The sequence below is a fragment of the Monoraphidium neglectum genome, assembly GCF_000611645.1.
Source record: "Monoraphidium neglectum strain SAG 48.87 unplaced genomic scaffold scaffold01649, whole genome shotgun sequence".
NCBI lineage: Eukaryota > Viridiplantae > Chlorophyta > Chlorophyceae > Sphaeropleales > Selenastraceae > Monoraphidium > Monoraphidium neglectum.
In genome coordinates, this window is record NW_014011979.1 from 1 (window position 1) to 12554 (window position 12554).

General features: G+C 64.9%; 4 protein-coding genes across 4 annotated transcripts; 1 reads left to right on the top strand and 3 right to left on the bottom strand.

The window, feature by feature from the left end:
• Window positions 1-52: 52 nt before the first annotated feature.
• On the bottom strand, window positions 53-3208 carry MNEG_8590 (hypothetical protein; the record flags this gene model as incomplete). Its single annotated transcript, XM_014042934.1, has 6 exons — window positions 53-163; window positions 543-1127; window positions 1358-2057; window positions 2258-2358; window positions 2647-2775; window positions 2969-3208. Coding segments are annotated over 6 exons (1866 nt in total), but the record flags the coding sequence as incomplete, so codon positions are not given.
• Window positions 3209-3328: 120 nt separating this feature from the next.
• Window positions 3329-4205, bottom strand: MNEG_8591 (Enhancer of yellow 2 transcription factor-like protein; the record flags this gene model as incomplete). Its single annotated transcript, XM_014042935.1, has 4 exons — window positions 3329-3403; window positions 3652-3719; window positions 3911-4007; window positions 4116-4205. The coding sequence occupies 4 exons, from the start codon at window positions 4203-4205 to the stop codon at window positions 3329-3331; spliced, it is 330 nt and encodes a 109-aa protein (XP_013898389.1).
• A 3616-nt stretch (window positions 4206-7821) lies between these two features.
• Window positions 7822-9700, top strand: MNEG_8592 (hypothetical protein; the record flags this gene model as incomplete). The annotated part of the gene is made up of 5 exons (XM_014042936.1): window positions 7822-7872; window positions 8117-8233; window positions 8517-8564; window positions 8851-8930; window positions 9334-9700. The coding sequence occupies 5 exons, from the start codon at window positions 7822-7824 to the stop codon at window positions 9698-9700; spliced, it is 663 nt and encodes a 220-aa protein (XP_013898390.1).
• A 551-nt stretch (window positions 9701-10251) lies between these two features.
• On the bottom strand, window positions 10252-12058 carry MNEG_8593 (hypothetical protein; the record flags this gene model as incomplete). Its single annotated transcript, XM_014042937.1, has 4 exons — window positions 10252-10448; window positions 10720-10850; window positions 11533-11661; window positions 11943-12058. The coding sequence occupies 4 exons, from the start codon at window positions 12056-12058 to the stop codon at window positions 10252-10254; spliced, it is 573 nt and encodes a 190-aa protein (XP_013898391.1).
• Between the last annotated feature and the right edge of the window lie 496 nt (window positions 12059-12554).

Below are 12554 nucleotides of genomic sequence, written 5' to 3' on the forward strand. Positions count from 1 at the left end.
GCACCGTCGCCGCCGCCGGCGCGTCCCCGCGCGCCGGGGCGATCACGCCGACCTGCTGGTGCGGGGGCGGCGGCTGGGAGCCGGCCCCGCGCGGCGGCGGGGGCTGGCCGGGGGGCGGGGCGGCGGGCGCGGCGCCGGAGCGCGCGAGGGCGTCTGCGTACGACTGCGCGGCGGCGAGGGGGTTTGGATGTTTGGCGTTGGCCGGGTTCAGGATTTATGTATGCGTGGGTAGTTTATGCGTTTGCGCAAGGGGGCCGACGAAAGCCGAGGGCTGGCCCAGTGGCCCAGCTGCACAGACGCCTTCACTAAAGAGGCGTGAGCGTGGCTCAGCTCCCAGCCAAACTGACACACAGGTGCGCGCGCGCGCACACACACACACACACTCACACACACACTCAACACACTCACACACACACTCTCTCTCTCTCAGTCGCTCTCTATCTTGCTTACACGCCCAAGCACACGCGCACGCCGACACACAACCATCTCATGCACCCCCTGCACATGCACCATACGCTGACCAAGCCCATCGCCCCGCCCACCTGCATGAGCTGCTGGAATATGGCGCACAGCGCCCCCTGCTCCAGCGGCTCCTGCAGCGCGGCGCGGCACACCCCCAGCAGCAGCGACCGCGGGTCCGCCGCCGCCGCCGCCCCCACAGCCCCGCCCGCAGCAGGCCCTGGGGTTGCGGGCCCTGAAGCGGCCGCGGCCGCCGCCGCGGCGGGCGAGGGGCGGCGGCGCTGCAGGAAGCCGACGAGGGCGGGCCAGTCCGAGACGGAGTCCGAGATCGCGGCGAGATCGAGATTCAGTCTGTGCAGGCGGTGCCCGCTCGTATCCAGCACCAGATTCGGCATGACCAGCCGCCACCCCGGCGTGTGCAGAGCCTCGGACGACTCGTACACAGGGGGCGGCGCAGCCCCGCCCGCGCCGCTGCCCGCGCGGGACAGGCGGCCGCCGCCGCTGGGCTCCCCCGTGGCAGAGGCGGGGCCGGGCGCGCGCGAGAGGCGCCGCAGCGGCAGCGGGCCAGTCAGCGGCTGGCGGCCGGGGGGGGCGACGTCAGCCAGGACGGCGACGGCGGCTGAGGGGTAGTGCATGACGAGGACGTTGTCAACAACAGACAGGTCCACCTGGCGTTTCAAATCGCATTGTGTTTGCAGAGCAATCAACGGTGCACTGAAGAAAGATCGCTGGAGGTGCGGAGAGAGAAGGGAAGCGCGCAGCTGCCGCCATGTCGACCGCCACAAGCGGGACCGGGCGCCGCTTGGAAAAACGCTCCCTGCATCCACATTTGAAAAGCTGCAGCGGTGCCCACCTGCGTGATCAAGTAGGTCACACACAGCTGATCCCCCACACACACCTGCGGGTTCACGAGATCGTACAGCCGCTCCAGCAGCAGGGTGTCCGAATAAAAGCGGTACAGCTCCAGCCGGGCCCCTGCACCAGAACCGCCGCCACCATCAGGCGCACCGCCGCCGCCGCGCCGCGCAACGTGCGCCAGGTACACCCGGCCGTACATCCGCAGCAGCCACACGCCCGCCGCGCGCCGTGCAGCCTCCGACGCGCCGCATGCGCCGCACACACCGCAGCCGGCGCGCAGCGTGGGCGCGCCCGGCTGCTGCGCCGCCGGCTGCGCGTGCGGCGGCGGCGGCACCATTGACCCAATTGCTGGCGGCGCGACTGGCGTCACCTCAGCCCACAGCAGCCGCTGCGGCTGCTGCTGCTGCTGCTGCCGCTGCTGCCCCAAAGCTTGCCCCCGCGCAGCCCCCGCCGCGCCCCCCGGCCCCGCGTCGGGCTGCGAGCCCAGGAACTCGCGCGCAGCCGCGGACGCCGGCAGGGGCCCGTGCAGCTCGAACACCGGCAGGTGGACGATGCCCGCAGTCGTGAACTGCCAGCTGGACAGCACCGGCGCGCCGCCGCCGTTCTGTGCCGCAGGGCCGCCCGGCGGCGCGCCGGCGCCGCCGCCGCCGCCGCCCACGATGAGCATTCGGGTTTCGTGCGTGTATAGGCACCACTCGCTGCGGCGGCGGACGCGCTGCTGCAGCTTCAGGCCCTGGCGCCTGCGGCCGGTCGGCGGGCGGGGTTTTCGCGGCCGGCGGCAGAGAGGGGGGACCTGCCTGAGTGTGTGTGCCCGGCAGCCTCCCAGGGGGAACACCCTCCGCCCCATGCGCAGCAAACAAGCAGGCGCGCGCGCGTGGCGGTGGCCCCGGCCCCCGGCCTGCCTCTCGGCCAGCGCGGGCGGCAGGGCGGCGCGGCTCACTTTGCGGCGAAGGTGTTGAGCTCCACCCCGCGGTCGGTGACCACGACCACGTCGGCGCCGGGGGCGTCCGTGAAGAAGAAGCCCAGGATACGGTCGCGGCCCTGATGGGGGGTGGCGGTGGTGGTCTGTTCAAATTCAGGGCGCGCAAGCACCCGGGCTCAGGGTGCGGCCGCCGCTTGGGGCGGGCGGGGAGCTCTGGCGGGGGCGTCGCGGCCGCGAGTGCGGCACAGGCGGCGCTCCGGCTCCCAACTGGCGTGCCGCCCGGCCACACCTTGACACGCCCCCAGCTCGTCGAGTCGTCGCAGCCCACCAACCGGCGAGCCCTTGCATCCCACTCCTTGGGGGCGCCCCGGCTTGAGCGCCGTCGCGCGTGCTGAGCCCGGCCCCACCTTGTGCGTGCTGGCGACGAAGCAGTTGCCTGTGGCAAGGTCCACCAGCTCCAGCAGGCAGGGGGCGCGCTGCACCGCCAGCATGCGGTTGTCCAGCGACGGCCGCAGCGACAGAACGGGGGGACCATCCTGGGGGCGGGGCCGGCGCAGCGGGACGTTGCGAACCGAGTTGCTAATCGCTGATTGGCGGGGCGCGCCCTGCAGATATCTGCTCATTTCGAGCACACACGGACAGTCGCCGCACCAGCCGCGCACGCGCATGCCAGCGGTACGCGTGCGCGCCCATGCGCGCGGAGGCGCGCACGCGCACGCGCGCGCATACCTGCAGCGGGTACATCCACCTCAGCGCGCCGCCCTCGCATGCGTACGCAAACACGTGGCCGCCCTTGACGGCCAGCAGCTGCTGCGTCGCGTCGTCGAACGCGAGGTGGGTCAGGTCCTCCTGGGACAGGTCCACCCCCGCATCCATCAGGTACACGTGCGCCACAGCAGGCGGCGCGGGCACGGGCGCGGGCGCCGGCGCCGCCGGCCCTGCTGTCGCTGCGGCTGCTGCGCCGTCCATCCTTCTGATAGCTATGTCAATGAGGGTGGGAAAGGCTGAACCGGGCCCCCAGCCGCGGGACCAAGGTGTGCGCGAGCCAAGGTGGTAGCCTGGATCTGGATTATGCCGGATCAGATCAGATCAGAGCTGCACCATGAAGCTCTTGATCTGCATGAGGAGGTCTGCCTTGACGCTGTCCGGCACAGCGGCGCGGCCCTGCGGGCACGGCGAGCAATTCGATGCGTGGTCAGGACAAGTCACACGTGCGCGTGCATGTTTATACGCATGGGCGATGACTGCGTTGGGCAGGGCGTAGGGCTGCAATGAGCGGTGCCAGCCCATTGCGCGATGCACGTGCATGCGTAAACCTCCATGCGCACGCATGGACCTCCGCACGAAATGCATAGAACGACAACGTTTCCGGGCGAACGGCCCAGCAGTGCATGCGGGCCCCCCCATCGCACCTGCGGCCGCACGTGCCTAACGACGTCGTCTGCTGTGACGTTGTCGCGGCCCCGCTGCTGGATGTACTCTGGCGCGTGCAGCGGCGAGCGCGCGGAGCAATACAAAAGCGGCAGGAATCAGGCAAGAATTTCTACTGAGCTCGCAGCTGCGGGCCACTGTGCGTGCTGTCTGCACAGCATCGAAGCCATAGCGCCCTTTTCCCTGCGGCCTAGGCCCCTCAGTCCGCCCTGTTTCCCAGAGTCCGCGGGCCCGGCGCACCCCTGCAGCGCTGCTTGACGTCGTCGCGCCAGCCGCACTCGGTGAGCTTGTCGCGCAGCAGGCGCTTCAGCCGCTCGCGCTCTCCGGACCGGATGAGCTTGGCGCAGGCAAGGAGACCCAGGTGTGGCGAGCGTGGGCAGTGTCGGCGGGGGTGTTGCCGCAACGGCACAGTACGAGCAGCGGGCGCAGCGCGTCGACCGCGCACCTCGTGGCGGATTTTGGCCTCCAAGCTGACCTCCCGCGCAGCTGCTGATGCCTCTTCCTCCTTTGCGTCGTTTTTGACTCGGCTAGACATGGCTGCTGGCCATCCGGGCTCACGAGTTTGCAACCTGAAGAGTCTGCGTGGCTAGATCACAAGAAATGTCGTCACTAATGAGCAAGGTGCGTGCAATTATATAAAAACGTGTTGTAATTGTGCAGTTGCAGTGAAAGGAGTATCATATACTCGCTCCCCTGCCATTTGCAAGCAAAGCCAACGAGCCAATCTGCAGTCATCTCAAGCAAGCAGACAGCGCTGCAGTACGGTTGCAAATCTAGCGGTAATATCGAATGACCTGCTGCCGAGTGCTGCGTGAGATATCTACACATGGTTGGGTGGCGGTTGCATGATTGTAACCCCCGAGCGTAGGCCGGCACACCCGCCGACCCTTGTACGGGCGGCCTCCTGTGCTGACCTGCCCCTCTATGATGCGCTGGAGGTAGAACAAGGAGCAGGCGTTGCTCTTTGCATTGCTAACATGGGCGTTGGCCGCAGCCGCGCAGATGGGCAGGCACGCGGAGGTGTGGAGCGAGGAACGAAAGGCGGGTGCAACTATGCTAGCAACGGGCCTGGATGTTGGCATTGCACCCTGGCCAGAAACTGCGTTGTGTCAGCCGCAACGCACCCAGCTGCCCAAGGCCTTTCAGCATCGATGGTAAGAATGCTTGTTGGTTGCTGCAGTACCACAGTAGGTGTCACTGCACACTCAGCACATCCACCACATTCACCTTCATCTAGGGACAATGCCACTACCTGCCCCTTGCACACGTGGACACCCGGCCTGTCAGGCGTTGGTTCTTCTTTCAAATTACCTCGTTTGCAACTCAGCATCCTGGCTTTGCCCCCCTTGTTGGGTCTGCTTTGCACATCGCGTCCCCACGCCCGATGTTTGCCATCGTTAGCGTCGCCGCCGCAGCCGGCCAGCGCTTCAGGGTTTCGTCATGCGGACGGCGGCCCGCACCATGTTCCTAGGCCTGCTCTTCGCACCGGCTAATCAGTTCCGAGCCTCTTCCCCTGCTATCCTACTCAGAAAATGTGGCCTCTTTGCCATTTTTAGAGGAGAATGGCAAGATAATGGAGCTGAAACAACCCAGCTGTTGCCGTATTTGTGGCGGGCGCCTTGACAGCTTGAGCTGGGCGCAGCAGGGCTGAGGCCGTCTGAGAGTGGCCTGCAGTGTGTACCGGTACCGTACGCGCTTTGGGGGCTGGCAGCTCATGCTGGGTGGCCACTCCTTGTCAAACTCAGACTTCCTTTGACGTCAGGAGCATCACACATCGGCCCAAGGTTCGTACTCACCGGGTTCTCACTCGATTTCGCAGAGTTCTGCAAAAGTGTGAGATGTCTTCCCGCGGCCCTGGCCCGATAAAAGCCAAAGAACAAAAACCAAACAGCGTCACTGGTTCGAATCACAACCCTCTGCCCGCTCTCCTCATAACCACCACTTTCAGACCCCCTGTCGCCATCGCTGCGTGCCACTGACAATGATCGGCAAGTGCCTTGCTGCTATGTGCGGCTGCATCGCTGCGATCTGCTGCTGCGGCGCCTGCTGCGTTGAGGAGACCGTTGAGGAGGTCGTCAAGTACGCCTGACAAGCCACCGGCGGGGCCTCCTCAGGCGCTGCACACTGCGGCCGGCACACCTGGCATCACTTGCTCTGTGTGTATGACCAGAGGGAGGCGATTTCCCTGTGAAGCATTGTGACTGGTAACCCCCTTTCAAGCAATCTCCTGTCTTCAGCATTTGAATTTTCAACTGTGAAACCTGCGGCTTGTATTCGGCTGTTGGCGCGGCTTGCGCTCAACCCCGCCGCTGTCAGCCATGACGTTTCTTGTTGCGTTGATGCTGGCTACCCCGAAGAACAAATCTCCGCGCTGTGCAGCGCCGAAAGGCGGTGCCGCATGTTCAATTTGTAACAACCTGACAAAGTTCAGCAGAACCGGTTGCCGGGCGACAGACAGGGGGCTTGCATGGCGATGTACTGACTCCCAGGTGCCGGGACGGCTGTCCTTCTTGCGGCCTTGGGGCAGCCTTGAGGCGCAGGGCGTGGAGGCACACCCAGGGATGGTGATTGCGGCGCTTTGATGTGCTACGGAGCCGGGGCCGCGGGCGTGCCTGGCGCTTGAGTGGCTGGCTGCCCTTTTGTGCTGCTGCTGCAACAGGCAACGGGGTGGCTTCCGGAGGCACGGGATGTCGGCCATGGGTGGGGCAGCAATGCGCGACAGGTGCGAGGTGGTATTGTAAGGCGTCAGGGTTCCTTATGCCATGTGACTGATCAAGCAAGGCGGCTTGGGTGCCTTTTGGCCGGGGCTTGTAAGCACTACGGCACCGATGGGCTGCTGAGGTCAGGAATGGCGCGCGCAATAGCAAGCATAGCAATGGGATCCCAGGGGCGGATCATTGTGGGCCAGGAATCAAGGTAGCACCGGTGGCGATGACTACGACTTCCCTGTCACTTATTGGTCCGTTGCTCTCAAAGATGGTATCGTGCAACGGCTCAGTGCGCTGCCCCAGAGGCCGACAAGCGCGTCAAGCGAGCACCCGACAACGACGGTCAAACGTCAAACAGGTGGCACAGCCCAGCAGCGAGCTCACGGCTCGTCCCTCGCTGGCGCACCTGGACGATCATCACTGCACCTGGATTGAGTTGGACATGCAGACCCAGAGCCCGGCGCATGGGTCTGGTGCATGGCGTCCGCGGCTCTTGCTGGACCGCTGAGTGATTTCGCAGGGGTCAGCCGCACCCGCACTCCAGCCCCTGACGCCGAGGCCGCCCCGCCGCAAAGCCGGTGATTCGCGGTGCGCATGTCCCCTGGGTACCAGATGAGACAAAGCTCCTGGGTGGTTTGCTGTGCTTTGCAGCTGGACAGACTGCATCAAACACAACGCACCCATCTGGGACGGGTAGCCAGTGTTGAGATTTAATTACTCGGGCAATTGGCATGGACATGATGCTGCGTCTCCCTGGCATAGAATGGAACCACGTGTCATAAACAGATCGGTGATGTCAGATGACAGGGGTCCGTGCCTCAACTCCGGTGGCCCACCTCTGGGACAGTTGAGGGAGCTGCAGACCAATGCTGGTCACCTGGTGACACTTGCATCTGCACTCTGCAGAGCAACATGCCATCCCACCCGCAAGCTGGAAATCTTATCGTAGTATTCATGCAAAAGGGTGGGCCTTCTCGGCAGCGATCCGATCAACACACCCACAGCCACGATACTGTAGTCTGAGTAGACGTTAGAGATCAAGCATCAGAAGCGCCCAAAATAAATTTCACAATAACAAAGCCATCTGGCATGATTCTTCATCGCTTGCAAGCCGTTGTGCAGACCGCTCGACACGGCGACTCCGCACCTGGCTCGTGGCGCCGAGTGCGCGTCGCTACGCTCGGCACGTCCGCCGCCGTGGCATGCATGGCGGCGATGGCGGATGCAGCACAGGCGCGCGGCGGGCTGAAACGACCCGCTCGGGTGCAGCAAGTGCTTGGTGAGCACCCGCACCACCCATAGGTTGCGACAAGATAGCATTTTCTGAGCAACCGCCGTTGCCCCGCACCTGCACGCTGTGCTGCATCAGTGCAGGACAATACCGGTCCTGCTTAGCCCATCCTCCTCTGTTGAATTGACGCAGACCACCTAGCGTCCCACCCCATGCGGGTCACCTCCCAGGCCATGCAGTACGACGCGTCGCCCTCGACCCAGGTGAGGGCGGTACAGCACTCAGGCGCACATGGCTGCGGTGCCCCAGGCTGTTTCCAGGCCCACGCGTGCATGCTGTCGAGGGCCGCGTACACGTGGCTATGGGCTGACTGCCAGATGGCGGCAGAGTGGGCCACCAGCCTAAGCATGGCTATAGCCGCTGCTTTCGGCCTGTAACGACTGCAGCTGCGGCCCCCTCTTGAGTTTGCCACGCATCCTGCCTACAATCACCCGACCGCCCGCCCAGCTTCCGCCCTGCGCCGCGAGCCTCACCCCGGACGAAGCGCTGCCCCCACCAAGCGGCGGCGCCGGCGACTCGGTCGCGCGGCAGCACTATGGACGCGTCATCGCGGCGCTGCTGTACGTCGCCACCGGCGGCCTAGACCAGGCGAGCACGCGGCGCGCACGCCGGACTGCGCGTCGCGCACGCCGGACTGCGCGCCGCGCGCCATCGCACACCCTTATTCCTTGCTCGTTTGTTTGCTGGCCGCCGGCCGCTGCCCTGCGCTGCACCAACATACCCCCGACCGCGGCCGAAGCTTGAAACGATGCCGTGCCACATCTTCCAGAATCGCTTGTTGGCGCGTTGACGTGGCGCCCCGTCCCCCTATGCCCGCCCATTGGCGGCCGCGCCCTGCACCCTGCAGGCGCATAACCTGGTCACGCCGCTGTGCTGGGGCTCCTGGACGGCCTACGTGAGTTGGCAGGCAAAGCGGGCGCCCCTCAAACCATTTGAAACTGATCAGATGCTTGATTGTATGGGATCCGAAGGGAGCCCCAGCAGCCGCGCGCCGGGGCCTCCCGCCCATTGGCCAAGCGCCGCGTCATGCCGCATTCGCCCTTGCCGAGCTCCCCCACAGCTGCAGCCCTTGAGCGAGCGGCGGCTGGCTCGACCCCGCCGCAGCCCCGGTGCCGGCTCGACCCAGCCGACCCTGACCTCGACTTTCCTGCCCACCACAAACCCCGGCCGGGCACACCCAGGGCGGCGCCCCGATTGCAGGGTCACCCGCAGCGAGGGACGCCGCGTACGTCCACGCGCTCATCCACCGGCAGGAGGGAAGGTGCGCTGACGTGCAGTCGCGCGAGTATGCGTGTTCTTGTGTGGAAGTGGGCTTGTGCCGGGGAATGTGTTTGTGTGTGCGTGTGTTTGCGCGTGCGTGTGTGGGCAGAGGCGGCCGCTTGTGCCGTCTGTCGTAGGTGCATGCACGAGCACTGCTCGGCTCAGCCGCCTCTGGCGCAGCTCACGCTGGTTTACCTGGAGTCCAGAATAATCAGCTGCGTCGACACCTGTCATCATTTCAAAGCTGCCCTAAATTTTACACACGCTCTGGAATCCACTGCCTGGAAACAGAGCCTGCTGTGGCCTCTGCCCCATCCGCACCCTCATCAACGCCCCATCTGCACACCCATTTACCCAGCCCTGATCCACTCCTGTCCGGCCCCTTTCCACATAAATGTCCGCAGCTGCGACGGCGAGTTCGGCAGCGGCTGGTCAAACGCCAACTACTGGTACTCATCCGCCTCCGCAGCTTCCCACCCCATCGCGCCCCGCCTTGCCGACGCCGCCCGGCGGCTGGCCCAGGGCGACGCCGAGTTGGAGAAAGCCGCAGCATCGCTCACCGCCGCCGGCGGCGGCGGCGCGGCGGGGAAAGGCGGCGCAGGGGGTACCTGGGACCCTTTGCGCTTCGTGGGGCTGTGCGCGCGGGCGGCGGAGGGCGGGGATGCGCGGCTGCTGGGGTACTGCGGGCAGCTGATGGGGCGCGAAGTGGAGCTGCTGCTGGACCACTGCTACGAAGCTGCGGCCGCGGCAGCTGCTGGTCGCAAGACGTAGTAATATGCCACGCGCCCACACGTTGTGTGCTGGGGAGGATAAGCACCGGGGGATCAAATCAACTGTGACAGTTACACGGAATTGCGTTTTCAGGAGGCGACTTGCATTGGCGAGTCAGATGCTGCAATTGTGATTCCCCACCTCCAGCGCCAAACTACCAGGCGCTTTGCATGCTATACCATTGATTCCCAGGCCCCCGTTCCGCACGACTGGGGCACCAAAACATGTGGGTGGCCAGCCCTGGGCACGTCGGCAGGCACTGGGTTTGCTAGCCTCAGCAGCGGGAGCCGCGTGACGCAGCTGCTGCACCGCAGTTAGGATGCAGTGCCCATCAGAATGGCCTAGCCCCGGCGCCTGCAAGGAAGCAACTGCGATCAATACGCAGCGGGCCTGCTGCAAAGCCCGGCGTCAACACCATGGTGTTGGCCATGACACAAGCACACAGCCCCTGTCTACACACAGGCAACGTCTACATCACAGCCATCCAACCACATACTGCCTGCCAAGCGCTGCTCTGGGGGTGGGCACGTGCGGATGGCCCCGCCGGGTGCCTACTCGTTTTTCCCGAAACCCTTTGCACCCTTGCCGGGCGCGCCGCCGGCGGCGCCCTTCTGCGGCGGCCACGCGGACGCCGGCCCCTGCGCGCGCAGCGGCCGCTGCTGCTGCTCCTTCAGGGCCTCCACCGCGCCCTCCAGGTTGCTGGCGCTGTCCACCTCGCCCAGCCGCGGCGCGTCGCCGCGCTTGACGCCTGTGGGCGCCGACGCGGGCGAGGGTGGCGGGGTCGAGGTGCTGTGATGTGAGTGAAGGCGGCTGTTTTGTGGTGGGGCCGCGGCGGGATTCCCCAGCCAGAAAAAGCTGCCACGCGACCGCTTTATATGGAAGAATTCTACTACCAAAGATGAGCGCGACAGCTCTCCAGCACACAATGTTGTCTCCATAGCTGTCATGGATGCCACGCAGAACGAACTCCTGAAACAGCAAGCGTGTCGTCGCAAGGGACGCCCAAGGAGTGCGCGCACCCGTGCCGGCCGGGGGCTTGGCGCCCTCCGCGGCGCGCATGTAGGTGTCGGTGGCGCTCGCAGTGAGAGAGGCCCTCAGATCCTTCAGGTTGCGGCGCAGGTCCTCACGCCCCTCCGCAAACAGCAGGAACCTGGCCAAGAGGATTTTCAAATCCAGATTGAATCAACACAAATCAACTTGGTAGATGATACAAACAGGCACCCGCTCAACGATGATGCAGCCCGCCTGGTGGTCCAAGGGGCAGGGCGAGACTCTGTCGCCCACCCAACTGTGCGGTGCAGCTTCCCGTGCTGTCACATGTGCTGTAAGGCACCCAGACGCCCCGCCTGCCCTCGTGTGCCCCTCAAGCGAGCTGCTCGCTGCCATCACAATTCATCTCACAACTCATTTGCTGTCTGGTTGCCCTGAACAGGTTTCAAGGCGCGAAACCAACCCCTCCATCCACCTGTGCCCCAAAATCATCCGAGAAATGACATCATCAGCAACCGACGAGGCCCGTCCCAGCCCCTGCAGGCACAACTCATTCGCTGTCTGGTTGCCCTGAACAGGTTTCAAAGCGCGAAACCCACCCCTCCATCCACCTGTGCCCCAAAATCATCCGAGAAATGACTTCATCAGCAACCGACAAGGCCCGTCCCGGCCCCTGCAGGCGAAATATCTGCCTACCTACCGCTTGCAGCAAACTACCTGCCCACCTGCTGCTTGCAGCAAACTACCTGCCCACCTACTGCTTGCAGCAAACTACCTGCCCACCTGCTCCCTTGCAGCAAACTACCTGCCCATCTGCTGCTTGCAGCAAACTACCGCCCCACCTGTAGGTGAACCACCCCGAGTAGGTGGTGCCGACCAGCTTGAGCAGGAAGGGCAGCAGGGGCAGGTGGTCGACGGCGTCAATGAGGCCGCCGGTGACCCAAATGGCCACGGCGATGGCGGCCGTGTAGCTGCGGGGGTGAGAGCGTGGCCGCGCCAGAGGGCGAGGGTCACCTCAGACCGGAGGGCTGGCAGCCTGCTGCGGCTGATGTTTTGCTCGGGGTCAAAGGGGGCTGCGACAAAACTCACAAGTCGTAAAACACAGCCCAGCGGCGTCTGCGCTGAGCCCTCCCTGCGAAAGCACGTAGCTCTCCCGCCATCCCATGGCAGCACACAGCACAGACAATCCTAACCGTGTGCGCGTAGCGCCGCCTGCTGCGGCCTCGCACTGCTGTTGCAGGGGGCAGCTCACCCGAGGACCTCAACCTTGTTGGTGGTGGACTCCCACTTTGCCACGGCACGGTTGGCAAACTCCTTCGCCTTTCTCAGGGCGTCGGGCTGGTCGTACTGGGGTGGAAGGAGGGACATTGCACACACGCTTGCGTGCGCATGCATGGCCGTGCGTGCGTGTTCGAAACACTGTTTCGTGGTGTGCGTGCGAGGGTTTGTGCGTGTACACGCATGTCACATGCGTGCACGGTGCGTGAAAGGGCGCTTGGGCGAAAGTCTGCCCAATCAGAGGCGCGCGCAGCGTTGATTGGGCCAGCCACCCACATCCATGTAGTAATCCCCTGTGCCTCCAGTCATCTGAGGGTTGCGGGCAGGACCAGGAATCGCGTAACAGCGCAGCCTCAGGGGCGGGACGGAACCAGTGGGGATGCGTGCGTGCGACGGGATGAGTGCAGTTGCAGTTGAGGGTGCTGGGCGTCGAAAGGCCCAGGAGCAGTGGGTTCGCGGCGATGCGGGAAGATCCTGCTCGGGCCAGTTTGCCAGTCAAGGCATGACACCTGACCCATATGGCATTGAGCCCACGCCGCAACGTATTGCACAACATGCAGATCGCCTGTGTGGCACAAGGGCTCAC